At 49.1% G+C, this 16,578-nt stretch overlaps 1 protein-coding gene across 9 annotated transcripts in view; it reads left to right on the plus strand.

Moving 5' to 3' along the window:
* Positions 1-16,578, plus strand: part of ARHGAP44 (Rho GTPase activating protein 44) — a 153,003-nt gene that overhangs the window by 110,792 nt on the left and 25,633 nt on the right. For 5 of the 9 annotated variants that reach the window (XM_073310157.2, XM_073310155.2, XM_073310160.2 and 2 more), the window contains exons 8-13: positions 3,055-3,135; positions 4,789-4,857; positions 5,373-5,454; positions 8,948-9,075; positions 12,186-12,297; positions 14,591-14,672. In XM_073310157.2, coding sequence (XP_073166258.1) covers positions 3,055-3,135; positions 4,789-4,857; positions 5,373-5,454; positions 8,948-9,075; positions 12,186-12,297; positions 14,591-14,672 — 554 coding nt within the window. The remainder of the gene's footprint in view (positions 1-3,054; positions 3,136-4,788; positions 4,858-5,372; positions 5,455-8,947; positions 9,076-12,185; positions 12,298-14,590; positions 14,673-16,578) is intronic. The other 4 variants (XM_073310163.2, XM_073310164.2, XM_073310158.2 and 1 more) reach the window with 1 other exon arrangement.

Below are 16,578 nucleotides of genomic sequence, written 5' to 3' on the forward strand. Positions count from 1 at the left end.
CTGTATAAAGCTTATGCAGATGACAGAAATTGGTCCAATAAAAGATATTACCTCCCCCACCTTGTCTGTCTAATATCCTGGGACCAACATGGCTACAACAATACAGCATATTACAAACTATGAAAGAGTCTTAAGGTATGTCCAAGCTTTGAGCTGCAGGCGTAATTCCCAACTCAAGGAGACGTACCCTCACTAACTCTGATTAAGATGGCGTGCTAAAAATAAAATGTAGCCACAGCTGCACAACACGCAGGAGGGGCTAGCCGCCCCGAGACAGTCCTGTCCGAGACCTTTGGTACCTGCTCGGGTGGCTAGCTCCTCGTGCTGCCACAGCTATGCTTCTGTTTTTAGTGCGCTGTCTCGATCAGAGGTAGTGTGAGTATGTCTGCTTGAGCTAGAAATTGTACCTTCCCGCTCCAACATAGAGGTACTTTACTGAATAAGTGCTGCCCATTACTGGTTTGAGCAATAATGGGCTGTATATATTTAATGAACCACTCAGACAAAAATAACCAAACAGAGAGCGAAAAAAGCAGCACATTTAGGTTACATGCAGTGCATCCCTTAGGGAACACGCGGCATTTGACTAATCAGACGCTGCTTCAAACCATCCTGCTTAGGAACAGTTTGTTGCAGACTGGTGGCTAATCATAATCTCAAAAGAGAGGGAAGGGGGAGAGAGAGAGAGAGAGAGAGTGTGTGTGTGTGTGTGTTTACAGCTTTGCATCCAGGGTTTTTGTGCATGGGTCTATTCTTCTTTTCTTCTCCTCCAAAGCTCCTGTTGTGCAGGGTAAATTTATTTTATTCCATATAAAGTCCGTTTTTTGAGCTGAGTATCAGAATTGACATTGGCATAGACTTTCATGCTCCTTTCAACACTTAACACTAGTTTGTCATTTCTGGGTGTGGTTAGATTCATTCTAAAGTTTGTCTCTTGAAAGGCTTTGAAATAGTCAGTGACCTGCTTCTCCTCTCTCAGCCTAAGAATTGTACCGGAAGGGAGCTGAATTAGTAGCATTGTTACTTAAACATGGTTTTCTGCATTAACATGACTATGGCCCCAATCCTGCAAACACTCATGCATCTGTTTAACTTCACTATGATGAGGAACCATTGGAATTGGTGGGATTACTTCCGCTATAAAGTTAAGCGCATGCATATTGGTGGGATAAGGGGCACTTGTTTGAATGTGCAAAAGCAATGAATTTTGCAATATTTTGTCTGCCATAGTGGAATGACACTTCTGTCTGTCTGTCTAATCTATCCATCCATGTGCTGAGCTTTGTTTGAGTCGGGGTGGAGCTACAATGATGAAGTAAAGACACAGAGGGCTGTTCCTGATTATCCCTAACACACAACCATAAAAGCCCAACTGCCTTGCGTACCCTCACATGCCCTGTTTCCACCCCCTGGCTTGTGTTTATGGCCAAAGGTCTGCTTTATTTTCATTAGGGATTTGTGTGTGTCCGACCTGAAGCTGGAAGGCAGGGCGCATTGCCACTTAGCCATGAGTGTCCGTAGGCAAAGCCATCCAGGAAATGTTTATTACGAGTATAGGTTGGGGAGAAATGTCATTTACTTATACTGCTGTTTTAGTTTGTTGCTGGCATAACTATCCTAGAGCTTATTTAAAAAAGGATTCTCCACAATATCTGAAATCAACCAGGTCAACTGGCCTTCTCCATTCAGGATCAGTCATAACTGGGATTTAACTGGGAATTGGTCCTGCTTCGAGCAGGGGGTTGGACTAGATGACCTTCTGGGGTCCCTTCCAACCCTGATATTCTATGATTCTATGATAACACGGCAAAGGGTGTTTGTAGTGAAAAGGAGAACCATACATTACAGCTAAATCACAAGGCAATAGCCTCCTGTTGACTGTCCTGACATGGCAGGGGGGTAGGATCCAGGAAAGGGTTAGTGGTGACTGCCATTCTTGAGATGGGGGCAATAAAACCTCATGAAATGTCTTGCTTTTTTAAAACCTGTAAGTAAAAATAGCACAAATAAGTGGGAGCGAATCATGCCACTGGTCCTTGCCTGGCATAGTCTGGGCAGGGGCTGTTAAAACTTTCCACCCACCCACATGAATCCTGACCTGCACCCCCCTCTGCTATTCCAGTCCAGAGTCTCCCTCACAGCTCTGCTAGTGCACTGCAGCCCTCCCTCCCCCTGCTATCCTGGACCTCTGCAAATACACCTGCGCCAAGGTCTCTCATGAACAGAGACTGGCACTTGTGCTGAATTATTGCATTTTGTGCAGTGGCTTCATAATGTGGACAGGCAGGGGCTCGAGTGAGACAATTCCCCCTGAGCCCTTCCAAAAAGAACCAGACCTCCATGTGTGAACTATGGTTAGTGCAGGGTTTGAACCCAGATCTTCAGAGGTGAAGAGTTATCCCATTCTGCCACCACCAGCAGATCCTCAGAACCTCACTCTTTACAGGGCACTGACTCATTCGCCACAATTAGTGAGCCTTGGTAAGGAAGTTTCCCCATGTTTTCCCCCAGTTTGATACAAGGCCCAGGATCCACTGTTCTGCAGGTGGGAGAAGCAAATGGGTTTTTCTCAGAAAAAGGCTGTTTCCATCTCCACCTTCACCACCTCCTCTCCTTGCACATCCACCCCGTTTTCGACCTTCACTGTCATCGGCTCCGTCTCTGCCTCCATGCCCATCTCCATTCTTGTCTCCATGCCTTGACTCTCCATCCCCATGTCTGGTTCTGACTCCAGCTGCTCCTCCCATGCCCTCTCTGCACCCATCTCCCCATGTCCTGACCATTCCCTTTTGTTGTCCTCATGCGTTCCTTTAGGATAACGGAACTTACACACACAGAGATATGCCCAAAGTCCCCTTTGCCATATCCCCTTGTTAACTTTCAGATATTTTCTCCTTTTTTAAAACACACTTTCCTGTCCCAGCGAAACGAGAGGGGCGTGTCCCCCACACTTTTCTCTTACGTTTGCACTTCAACTGTTTGCCATTCGTGTTTAACAAAATTCATGATGTGACAATAAAACAACCAAATTGCTCTTCTTCCTCTTCCCACAAGACCAACAAGGGCCACACACAGGGCATCACTGACCATCCTAAGATTGCCAATTGGAGAGGCTCAGATGCTGAGCTGTTGAAGGTATATTTCTGATGGTAGCATTTAGCTCCTTGGTGGGGGTCTCCATTCCCTGGGCTCACATGTTCTGTTTACCACTGGACTTTGGGGGAGCGGGGGTTGGAGGGATGGGGGTGGGAAATATTAAATTGGGGGGCAGGGATAGGAATATACCCCTGGAAATGTGGAGCCAATAGATCCAGTAGCTTCTGTGCATGCTTCTGACAAATGCAGCTGTGTCACATAATCTAGATTTGCAAACAACCACACGCACCCCACCTGATGTTCCCATAGTCCTGGGTCTCTTGTGAGCAGAAGCTGCCAGCTGTGCTAATTTTACAGAGACCCAGCAAAGACCCAACCATTTCACTTGTGACACCAGCAGGATTTGAACCCAGATGTTCAAAAACGGGGTGCTGGCCCTAACCTGCTGTGCTATCTAACTCTGCTTTCCTTCCTCCCTACTCAATGAAACTGCTGAACCCCCTCTATGGCACTTGTGTGGAGAACAACCTCCCGGACAAACCTGCTTCAGGAATTCCACAGGCAGTACCCTTACAAAGTACCCATGGGACCCTTGTTGAATGCAATGGGCACCTAAAGAGAACCTGCAAAGCTTTTATCCCTTTATGTGCGCCCAGTGGGCAGCTCTGCGTGCAGATGTATGCATGTACATCCACGTCTGGGGTTGGAACATGCCCACACACACATAGTGACTGCCCCATTGGTGCTGAGGATAGAATAGTACGTAGCATAGCCCTTTGTGTAGATTTACAGGGAGCAGAGTCAGATCGGGGTGTGGTGGGTACTGAGGGCTCTGCAGTTGCCATGTGTATGCTAAGGTGGCATATTTTGACCGTCAGTGGTTGAGAAATCGGGAAAAGCCACCAGAGATCTCAAAAGGTTTTAGGTGGGCAAGTCCCTCATTGTCCTCATGTCTGCTACTCCTGAGTCAAACTCCGACCTGGGTGTAACCAGCCATGGAAGTCAGTGGGGTTATACCCATTTACATCGGGTCTGAATTTGGCCCAGTGTGTTGGTTGTTTTTATATAGCAAGATTCTTTCCGAAACCAAAGGCAGGGGAAAACCTCCAAACTTTGCAGCATCTCAGATCTTGGATGCATCACCATTCAAGGCACAATTATCCCTTTCAGTTCCATCTAGGCACTGATATCCTGCTCTCCCAACATCTGTGGAGTTCCCACGACATTCTGCTCTCTTGATGTGTATGGAATTCCCTGTGGAGCAGAATATCGGATTCTAGATCCACCTTATGGATCTAAGGGGGGAAGTTTCTTGCTCTGAATGAGGTGTTTTATTTCTGTTCTGCAAATCCTGCAGCGTTTGCCTCCCCATCTTGTACTCGGACTAGTAACGAAAGCTGAGCCACGCAGGATTGCTAATGCCAGATCTATATATATTCCCTCCCCCCGAGTCTGTGTTTCACTGTCCATGTTCCCAGCAGCCAGGATCAAATGCACCATAAGGTCTGTGTCATTTCCAGGTGGCCCTGCAAAGGTGGTGCAATCCCAGCAACGTGCAGCACCGTCCTGCAAGCATCTCTGACCCTGTGTGCCAGCCTTCGAGCCTGATCCACCTGTAAATGATTGCAATTGCTGGTCAGGGTGGTTTGATTTTGTGTGATTTACTTCTTGCTAATTCTGTGCTTTCCATAGGACCAGCTCTCGGCTGACATGTACAATTTCGTGGCCAAAGAAATAGACTATGCAAACTACTTCCAAACTGTAAGTGCCAGTGGGGATTGGGCTTTTCTGTCTGTGTCCTTCCCTTGTGCATGCTGTCTCACTGTGTCTGGGCGAGAGACCGGTTGTTAACACCCCTCCTCCAACCCCTACCCAAGTGCCCCATGGTTCCTACAGCAGTGAGAAAGGGACTGAGAGGCTTTTTCCACTGGACCGTATGAACTGGAACCATAAACTCACTGAACATTAAATCCCACCAAATGAGGGTAGATCCATCCCCATTGTCGTATCCGCTCGTTATACTCCACACCTGAACATAGCCATTATATGGACAACATACCCCCATATCTCAGTGTCTGTACTTTGACTGGTTAAACTTTTACCCCCAATTGGGGAGATTGCAGATTACGTATTCCTTACGCCACCAGCTCCTAAACCAAATTTCGCACCCCTTGGTAATCTGTACCTTATTCCCTGATAACCAGAAACTTCTATGCCTAAACTCTGTACCGTTTTCTTTTTACTTCAACATTATCTTTCCCTTGTCTTTTCCCCAGTTAATAGAAGTGCAAGCAGAATACCATAGGAAGTCATTAGCACTTTTACAGAACGTGTTGCCTCAGATAAAAGCACAGCAGGGTAAGTGTTTTCTTAATTGACGGTATGCTAAGCTAAAATGGATTGGAGCTTGGGGCCCCAGCTGATCAGCAGAGGGCATGATGAGAGAGCCCCCCATGTCCAGCATTGCACTGTACCCATAGGTGCTGTCTGTCCCCTTTCCTTGAGTCATCAGTTTTTGCTCACCACCAGAGGCAGAATTCTGGATAGGGTGGAGCAGGGGCTCTCAGTAGTGAGGCTATCTCACAGAGTGTGCCCCCCCCCCCCAAGTCAGAAGCAGTTCTACCCACCCTGCTCAGCGCTGATTTACTGGGGAGGAAATTCCCCATCATCTCCCCAAGTCACCCCACTCCTGGACAAAACCCTCCTCAGCAGGGTCGCTTTCCCTTAAACTGTCGCAATCAGTTCTCCAACAGGTTTCAGAGTAACAGCCATGTTAGTCTGTATTCGCAAAAAGAAAAGGAGGACTTGCCTCCAAGTCATTCCCCCGGCCCCAGCAAACACAATCAGTGCCCTGCAGCCACTACAGCCCCCTCTCCAGCAGCGACTCTGACCTGTGCACTGTCCCGCCTTCAATCCACTCATCTTACAATGGCTTTTCAGCAACTCTGCTGTCCCTCGCCCACAGAACAGTGACTCGCCTCTCCTCCCCACCCCCATATGGGATCGATTGCCCCCACTGAAACCCAGATCTTCTCCTCCACACGCTTACCGGCCATTGCCAATTGCACCTCCCTCCACTGAGCTCATCTCTTCTCTAACCCTGGGCCCATGAGGTTCTCTCCTGCTTGTAAACTCTTCTGAGTCCTGGCTCATTCAGGCAGGTTGCACCCATGCCAGTCCTCTCCTCCTCCCACTGCCAACTGTGTCTGGTCTGGCTGTCCATCAGCTCCATGGGCTTGAGATCAAACGGAGCCAGAATGAAGGGGAACTCAGGCTCTAGGGCATGGGGAGCAGAAGGAAACCTAGTCTAACTGGGCCACCCAACTAGGCTTTCCCCTCATTCTTTCAGTTAACACATGGCCCAGTTTGCAGCACTTATTAGAATTTAAAGAGGGGAGTCTCTTGCTGTTGGATTTCCTTGGGGGAAATAACCTTTCCCTTGTGTCATGTGCACAGGCCATGCAGACTCCTGACCTCCCCGAAAGGAGGTGGATTTCTTCCCTCCCCATTCCCCAGTGCGGAAACTGAGTGACACAGATGCATCCATCCATCCACAGTTATGCACCCTCCAACACATGCACGCAAAGCCTCTTGCACACACACACACTCACACACACACGTCCACAGCTGTACATGCACACAGCCTTGTGAGCATACGTTTTGCCCTGCACGCGTGTGTGTACACACGTGCTCGTGCACTCTCGCGCTCATGCTTCCGGACATTAAGTAGGAGAGAATTCAGAGGGCCCTTGGGACTGGCTGATCAGCCAGGCTGGGATTGCTTCTAACTGCCCCCCTTAACAATGGAAAGGAATTCCTCAGCCTGCCCAGAAATACAGATACAGGAAAGTGTCTGTCTCTTTCTCTCTCTGCTAAAGAAAACAAACCCTGGAATGCTCAGTCCTAAGCAGCTGTGGGCTGATCTGTTTATGGCTGCAGGCTGCATACTCAGGACTTCGCAATTCCACTCTACAAGATCTCCTGGGCACTGAGAACCTGCCACCTTTTAAAGCAGTGTTGTTTCCCCCCCTTTTAAAGCAACGGTCCTGTAGCTATCAGACCAATGCCCGCTAGCAGTCATGCAAACAGCTCGAGTGGTGCTCTTGTTCCCAGGAGCAACCCCATGCAGCTGCAGCTTTATTTCCCCTTTTGGGAACTGCTGCCTGTAAATTACTCCTGCCACCCCCTCTAAGTATATTGCAGGGGTGGCCAAACTTACTGACCCTCCAAGCCACATACGATAATCTTCAGAAGTTCAAGAGCCGGATGCACATGCCAAGGCTCAGGGCTTCTGCCCTGCAGTAGTGTGGTGGGGCTAGGGGCTTCAGCCCTGTGGGAGGCACTTGCCATGACATGGGGCTTCAGTAAGAGCGGGGCTGAATCCCTGAGCCCTGGCAGGCATCTCCCGCGGGGCTGATGCCCCTAGGATCCCCACCCTCTAGGCAGGAGCCCCGATCCCCACCATTCCGCTGCAGGGCAGAAATCCCAAGCTCCTCCTCCCAGTCTGGTGGGTGGAGAATGGGGAGTCATGGAGGGCTCTGCAAGCCACAGTTTGGCCTCCCCTGGTATATTGAATACACAAAAGCTAAGAGTTAGAATAGCAAGTGGGCCCCCGTCCCAGTCAGAGCTGCTCCTCAGAGGGCTGCACTGGCCCTTAAAGATCCACCCCTCATCTTTGGATTAAGATACATTGCAACCACAATGCACCATGGTAATCTTGTCCCCTGGGGATTTTCCACCCCGGGAGCCCTGGCAGCGTTTATGCCAGTAGAAGCCCAGTTTGAAGTTTAGCCATGCAGTGAGTGGATGCATTTTGCCCTCCTGCCTCTGGAGACTCGAGTCGAAGTAATAACTCAGGTCACTAGTGAATTGAGTGTGACAGGTCTCACACTCCACCACGTAGCACGATTGGCAGACCCTGGTCAGCCGAGGGAGGCCCAGGACTAGATTGGCTGGGGATGCTCCGGGACAAGATTGAGGGGCATTAAGGGAGCTGTGGGGGGGAGGGGGAGGGGGGACGACACGGGACGCCATGCACAATGCATACCTGCTGTTGCATGTGCGGCTCCTCTCGGCGCTCCCTGCCAGTCCATAGACCCCATGCTGTCCAGAGCAATAGCAGTGTTGAGGGATAGCTTAGTGGTTTGAGCATTGGCCTGCTAAACCCAGGGTTGTGAGTTCAATCCTTGAGGGGGGCCATTTAGGGATCTGGGGCAAAAATTGGGGGTTGGTCCTGCTTTGAGCAGGGGGTTGGACTAGATGACCTCATGAGGTCCCTTCCAACCGTGATATTCTATTCTAATTAGGGAGGCTTTCAGGCAGGCATCAGGGGGGTGAGGCTGGGTGTGGTCTGGCCTGCTGGCCACATGGGGGCTCAGCGTTCAGATCCATGCTGTCGCGCCTTCAGCCAGCCGGGGCTCAGGAGCAGCCTGCTTGGCGCCCAAGAGCAGGGCTAGCCCGGGGTTCCATTGCTAACCCCACAATGGCTGGCCCCAGCAGTGCTGGGGGAGGGTCAAGCATCAGCATGGGGCATTGAAGAAGCAATACAAGGGGGGGACACTGGGGGGATCGCACGCCCTGGCTCACCTAGACCTGGATATAGATGCGTCCCGGACGTGCATTAGTCCCCTGCACGCGTGCACACACACAGACACACAGAAACGTGGGACGTGGGGATGCACAGCCCTGAAACCTCACTGCCAAGGGAGCTCCCTAACTGGCAGAGATGTGGCTGCCACAGGAGATGGTGGGGGGCTGGGAACCCGCGCAGCTTCCCCAGCGGGTGAATGCGCTCCCCTAACCCAGCACGGGTTCCTCTCCCTCCTGCCCGCTCTGCGGATCCGTGTCACAGAAGCCTGGATCGAGAAGCCCTCCTTCGGGAAGCCCCTGGAGGAGCACCTGGCCGTCAGCGGGCGGGAGATCGCCTTCCCCATCGAGGCCTGTGTCACCATGCTGCTGGAGTGCGGAATGCAGGAGGAGGTGAGTCGGGAGCCCCCGAGCTGGGCGGCTTCATTCCAGACACAGATACTCTCCGGCTTTTCTCCGCTCTGAGCACAACGGTCATAAAGATCCCTGCTGCCCTTAAAACCTCTGACCCTCTGAAAAGCCCCCTCCTTTATTCCCCCATTGAAACACCTCCCTAGACTGTCTGGTATTTCCAAACCCTCCCATTGCAAAATCTTGGGGCAGGCCCTGGAAATCTTGAGGCAAACCCCCTCCTTCAGTTCTTGTGCCCAGCCTTTGGTTCAGCTGGGAGAGCAAACACTGCAGCCTCTTCTCAATCTGTGAATGAGCCTCCTTGGAAACCAGATTCTGGCTTGACTGGTCTTGGATGCACCTGGTGTAAATTGGGAGCAGCCCCACTGAGGTCCCTGGAGATACGCTGGCAGAATTGGGTCCTGGGTCCCCCACTGTGTCCCTTTGGTACAGAGCAAGGCTGCTACTAAAATAGACCATGCTTCCTAAGACGGGCCAAATTCGGTCATGTTATAAAGAGGTGCAGTTGCCATGGAGGCCTCTGGTCCAAATTCAGAGGCACCGTTTAGAGCGGTGTAAGGAGCACAGGGAGTGCAAGTGGTAATGTGGTGTAGTTTACATTTATTTGGACCCAATTCTCCTCTCGGATCACTTCAAGTCCACCGAATTCAATGGCGTCACTCCTGATCTACACCAGGGGTGAGCCCAGCCTGCTCTGTGTGAAGTTTCATTTGCTTGGAAGCCTGTCACCCAGAGAAACACCCTTTCATATGGCAGGGGGAGGTAAGGGAGCACCCTGCTGCTCCGTGAAGCCGCATCCAGTAGCATAAGGAGAGCAGCTGGCTGACTGAACAGAGCTGCTACCACGTCTAACTCCTGGTTTGTGTTTGGAGTCTGTTGCTTTTCTTTGACCTGTCTCCCTTAGACCAGCTCACTCTGTTAGCACAGTCCTGCGTGATTCCTAGGGCAGTTGGTCTCAGTATTTATCAGTGGCTTTGAGACCTAAGTAATTCCTTGCCTGAAGAAAGCATGTTCCAGTTCAGAACCACATAGGCAAAGTAACATTTTCTTTTTCCTTGCCTTGAAATGAGAGTAGAAAATCAGGAAAGATGATTTAGACACAGCAGGGATTGGAGCATGTTCTGCAGGACTCATGTGCACATGGAACTGTTGCAGTCCTTTTTATTGCATTCACATGGTAGAGACAGAGCTTATAAATATGGAGATAACCGTCCCTCTTCATTACGCAGAGACTAGGAAATAACGAATGATGGACAACCCCCTGCAGGTTCAAAGAAGCAACGAAGAGCCCAGATGTTTCTTCAGACCTTGTTGGAAATACTCAGACCCTTTGATCTAGAAAGTTGAGCTGGGAATCTCCTGAGACTGCACGCACCTGATCATTAGCTGGAAAAAAAAAAAAGATTCAAAGAAGCAGCTTTGCTCTGTGTTTTGGTGCTTCCAGGCCTTGCCAGGATTGAGAAGTGCAACTGGGGCCAGGTCTACACTACAGCCCTATATCAGTATAACTGCGTCGCTCAGGAGTGTGAAAAATACACACCCCTGAGTGACACACCAACCTGTGTAGACAGCGCTATTTCAGCAGGAGAGCTTCTCCGGTCAACATAGCTACTGCCTCTCAGGGAGGTGAATTAACCATGCTGATGGGAGAAGCTCTCCTGTCGGCACAGGAGCGTCTTTCGCTAAAGCGTCTTCAATGTACGTGAAGACCAGCCCTGAAAAATTGAAAAACAAACTTAAAAAAGAATTGACAAATCTGTTTGTAATCTCCAGGGTAGTTTGATTTGGGAGAAAAACTTTGGGTTGCTTCATCCTTTCTCTTGAGCAGTTCATCCATCCATATAGATCAGAAGTTCCCAAACTTTTCTTATTGTGTACCCCCTTTCCAGATCTACTAGTTGGTCGCATACCCCTGCTCTTCTCATCACTGATACTTTGTGTGTTCCTGTTAACACTACCTGTCTTTAGCCATCTGCTCATATTTCAGTGTTATGCACGGATATAGTTATAGTGCAATGTATGCAACTGAAAAACCCCCAACCCTGACTAAGTTATGAGCTCAGTTAGACTGGGCAGTTGCTGGGCAATTGAACTCACTCTGTACGGTGACTGGAGATGAGGGCTCTGTACGCCTGTGTCTCTGTGTTCTCATTGGTACATCTTGAAGTAAATTAACTACCATATTGTATATAACAAATTCCGATGGAGTTCTAAAGCTTTGTCTGAGTTGCCTATTATGAAAATGCAATAAATAAGGTAACTAAGTAAAATCCACCATTACACAATTTCTCCCGTGTACCGCCCAGAGATGTCTCGCATATGCCCAGTGGTGCGCATACCACAGTTCGGGACCCCCTGCCTTTGGCACCATCACCATTAACAAAGACGCTGATGCCGCTGCTGGTCACGCTGGGGTCAGAACAGACACCCCCTCGCTCCCCAGTAGCTGTCAGCGTAACCACTGGTCAGTGTGTGTAACGGGTCCCCATCTTAGCCTGATCCAGGGGGAATGCGAGTCTTACAGCTGTCAGCTAGAGACCATGGCTCTTGATGTACAGACTTTAGCGCTGGAGATCCCTGGTTGGCCAAGATGGCAGCTGATACATTGCCTTGCTGGGGCTACCAGGAGTACAAGCTTGTTTGTGTCGGCAAAGGGATCAGGTGTGACTTGAAGTGGCCCAGAGCACAGATGTATGGAGTATCAAAGGGATGTTCCACAAAGACACTCCTCGCACCATGTCTAATCTTCCCAATTCCGTAGTTTCTAGGCCCCATGAGCCAGGCCCCCAGCTGGAATTGCTCCATAGATACTGATTTACAGCAGCTGAGGATCTGACCCTAAACCCCACTTTTGTTCTGTGTGTAAGTCAGGTGAGTTACAGGGATTCCCACGCTTCCTACATCAGTGATTTCCTACTAAACCGCATCCAACGTGACATCGCTAGGTCAGAACATGATCCCTAGGCTGGGTATCAAGCTGGCACCCGGGTCACTCTGGGGCCTGTGCCCTTGGGGCGCTGTGTTCTGCTGCTGCCATGATTTTAGGAGTTTCCTGCTGGGGCTGACGTCTCTCCTGTCTCCTTTGCCCGAAGGGTCTCTTCAGGGTGGCTCCTTCTGCATCCAAGTTAAAGAAGCTCAAGGCGGCTCTTGACTGCTGCGTGGTGGACGTGCAGGAGTATTCAGCAGACCCCCATGCCATTGCAGGTAAAGGGCATTGCCACCTAGGCTTTGGTAACAAGATTATGTGCTACTCTAGATGATCCTCTTCCAGTGGAGGATCTCCAAGCAATGCGCACGCTGTACTGGACTCAGCCTGTGCAGTGGGAAGTCCTATTGCCTGAACTCGGTGGGAGGTTTTCCAGCGGAATCATTTCTCCATCCGAAAGTGCGGACTCATTGAAAGCAACATGTGTTTGTGGAAACATGTCGCTTCTGATGGCATTTTGTTTAGTAAAAAAGCAGAGTGGAGCTTTCTGACGCAGTCAGGATGCAGCTTTTTGATTGGCCATTTTGAAATGACTTTTTGTTTCCGTTTTTTAAAAAAATGATGGTTAAAAAGCCGAAATTGGAGCAAACAGTTTCAATTTAATCAAAATGAAACTTTTTGAGCTGAAACAATTTTTTTTCCAGAATTTTGTTTCATAGGAAAATTTGGAAATTTGGGGGAGAGGGGGTTCTCCCATTTCAGAATGGAAAAAATTTTGAAATGGGAGAACGACCCCTGAAATGGAAAACCCATTTTCCTCCAAGCTGTATTACTGTCCCATGCAACTATGCATTTGTGATCTGCTGCTGTCATTTCTGGGCAACAAGTAAAGAGACAGGGCCCTTCTGTAGGGGCCTCCCATAAGGGTTAAAACTCAGTCTGCTAGGGAAGAGTCTTTTGGTGTTTCGTTATATAGTTTTTTGAGTGACCTGTTCACTAGAGGAAAGTTATTAACAAAGAGTCTGAACTCTATTGCCCTGTTCAATTCTAAGCTTGAGGAGAAAATTAGAATCGTTGAGGAGCCTTATCAATCTGTTAACATCAAGTACTGATTTAACTCTAGACATAGGTAGTGTAAAACAATTGTGTTATGCTTTAACTGAATGAATGGACCAAATTGTGCTCTTATGCTACTGTAAATTCTGGAATAACTATTCTGGAGTTACATCCAATTTACAACAATGCAGGAATAAACTTTGGTTCATTATCTCTTCACTTCAAAAATATAACAAATGTATGAAAAACAAATTGAGAAGTATAAATGTAACCATATTGGGCATTAAGGAGGAATAGGAAAAATTGTGGATTTGTTTGATGCCAGTTTGGAAATAAAATTTGTCCTCTCCTTAAACACTAAATACATATATAAATTATACCTACTAATGTCAGTGCTTCTAAATCTTCAGTTTCCCTTGGAGACATTCGTCAAACTATTCTAGCGGTCTCTATTTTCTGTGCTTGTCTACGGTCCTGTTCATTGCAGTTGAGGACGAAAAAATAGTTTTGGTCAGAATCGTTGATGAATCCCCAGGTTCAGACTTTCCCTGATTTATTGTGATGAACAGATTTGCCAGTAAATGTTACATTTAAAAAAATAAATCTAAATGCTAGTACACACACTGTGCTTATTCTATTTAGTCAAGTTACCGGTCAAGCTAAAGCAACTCAAATACAATTGTAATAACCATGAGACGCTCCGAAAACATGGTGACGAGTGTGGGATGGGTGGATCGATAATTAGATAGTTTTTTATTCTTTTGTAACTGAGTTTCCAACCTGGATGTTACCAATTCTGTTGGTGAACAAGAGGGTTTTTGAATGAGGCCCCCTCCTTACTGGCTTGCTAAATATTGATTTGGTTTGGATAAAACTTTTTGTATTTGCGTCCCTGGTGGGCTTTGAGGCCAAGTTTTTCAAAGACACCTGGATGATTTGGACTCCAAATTCCCATCAATTTTAAGGAGACCTGGGCGCTCACATCCCATTTGCCGCTTTTGAAAATGCCATAGGTCCGTATGGTGAGATACCGTGGAGTGTTGTGACAGTCGTACGCTTCCACAGCGTTAAGATGATGTTCCTTTCTTGATCCAAGGTGGTTTCCCTTCTCTTTCCAGACCTGATCTTGGGAGGTTCTGAGCACCCTAGGCAGCAGTAATGGCAGTTGCAGGGCAGTCCCTCAGTGCTTTGCAGGATTTGTTCCTCAATGAAATGCGGGTCTGATCTTGCTCCCATTGAAGCCAGGGATGTTGCTCAGTCCAATGTCACGGGGCAGAGCGAGAACAACAGAAATGGTGAATGTTTGACAAGATTATTAGGATGTTAATTGGTTTTCTTGGCTTTGATTGAAATCACAGTAATGAGGCTGCTGGGCAGAACATACAGCCTGGCCTTTGCGCTTCATTGAAAGGGCTAAAGTCCCATGCCCAGAGACCAGCCAAGATTCTTATCCTTCAACCCAGGAAAGCGTCCTACTTTGGTACTGACTGGCCAGTGTTCCCTTCTGTCTCCTAGGGGCGCTGAAGTCCTATCTCCGAGAGCTTCCAGAGCCTCTCATGACCTTTGAGCTCTATGACGAATGGATTCAAGCTTCCAAGTGAGTCCCAAACGCACTTTCCTTTGTCCTTGGCCTCATCTTCTTCCTCACCACCCACAATGAGCAATCAAAAGTGCTGGAGTAAGCGGGGCTGAAATGCGTTCTACATACAGCCCCTATGGAGAGGCATCTTCCACGCTGGGAATTGCAGAGCCGCCTGCTGAATGACTGTGTCATGTACCTTCGACCTCTCACCTGTTCTCTGCCCCTGCCAATCCGGCTCGCCAGGGTTCATCCAGAGACTGCTCAAGACAATCTGAAGCCCAGGGCAAAACGTCAGTGTGCTGCGCCCGGCAGTGTCACAGGCCCGTCTACAGGAGAGCAAATTGCAGAGCACTCAAACCTGTAGCACTCTAGCCGTCCCGTGTAGACCCTCCTGGTGCAAACTGAAAGGTACCTAGCGTGCATTAATAGAGTCCTGTTTGAAACAGGATGACGTCAGCACAAAGTAGGCACCAGCAGGGTCTGCGGCGTTCAGTTAGAGCGCTACGTGTTCGAGCTCACTGCAGTTCATACCCCGTGTAGATCGGTCTGCAGAGCTGTGTAGCTTCTCCCAGAAATCTGCCTCTAGCTAAAGCAGCCCTGGGCTTCCTCTCACATCCCAGATGCCTCAGCAGCTTCAAATCACTCCTGATGTTTTCACCTTTGGCCCCCAAATGTGGAACTTTTCCCAAAATTGCCCCCGCTCAAGGACGAGGACGGGCAAGCTGGAGTCCTGGAGCAGTTTAAAGTGTCAGAGCTTTAGAGCTTGGCATTCAGAGTCCCTGCAGCGCTAGAAACAGGTGCTTTAGCCCATTCGGAAGGTGAGATTCCTGCTGGGAGAGGCAGCGTGCATGTCTAGCTCTGAAAGGGCAAGATGTCAGGCCGTAAAGTCGTGGAATTTTTGGGTCGTGAAGAGTTTTTCTTTAGAGGCTTATATGGACTCCCTCTGAATCCTGTGTAGTGGGGCTGATGGTAATCTAGCTCTGCAAGGGGATGGATGTGAAAATACAGGTGAGGTCTCCATGGCTGTGGAGCTGGTACCAGTGTGACTAAGGGATGTGAAACTTCCAGAGGAAGGATGGTCTAGTGGCCAGGTGACAGCCTGAGGCTGGATCTGAACTCTGGTATCCCCTGCTCTGCCACCGATTTCCTGTATGACCTTGGGCTAGTCACTTAGCCTCTATGTGTTCAGTTCCACATCTATGAGATGGAGATGACAGCACTGCTCTGCCTCAGAGTGGGGCTCAGAGGAGAATACATCAAAGTTTATGAGGCGCTCAGTTCAGTAATGGTGACCGGATAAGCACCCAAGCGCTTATCTACATGGCAACCTTCTGCTTGCTGCTACTCGAAAGTGCAGTACATCAGGCTGTCCTCCAGGCTTCGCACTGCACTCTCGCTGCATCCTCACGGGACCCCCTGCCTTGCCACACAGTAACTTGCCATGTGGACAAGCCCAGAGGTAGCTAGCTAGACCCTCCCCGTGACGTGTCCACATAATTGGGGTGACGTGTGCATGGATCAGAGATAGATTAAGGATAAATCAGGCCCAGATCAACAGAGATATTTCTATACTGTTTCCTTCCATCCACTTCAGTCCCCGTCTGTACACAGCCTCTGCAGTACTGTCTTGGGGATTGCCTTGCAGCCGGCCTCTGTGTTTTGTGTAGGGGATGGGAAGTAGGGTCTTGAACTGAAAGCAGATTGCCCTTGTCATAGAAACTCTCTGGGCCCTGGAGCAAAGTGCAAAGGGATTCGTTCCCTTTGTGGAGGGGGTACTGGTACCTGAGCCACTGGGAAAACCTAGCCTCCCCCAGCTTGGATCGGATCAGTTCAGAGCCAGGGCTCTGGTCATCCATGGTAGCACCATTGCCCCTCTGAAGGACTCACTCGCACTCAGCAAACGTTCTCACAAACTTGGTAC

Source organism: Lepidochelys kempii, chromosome 14 (genome assembly GCF_965140285.1).
Source record: "Lepidochelys kempii isolate rLepKem1 chromosome 14, rLepKem1.hap1, whole genome shotgun sequence".
NCBI lineage: Eukaryota > Metazoa > Chordata > Testudines > Cheloniidae > Lepidochelys > Lepidochelys kempii.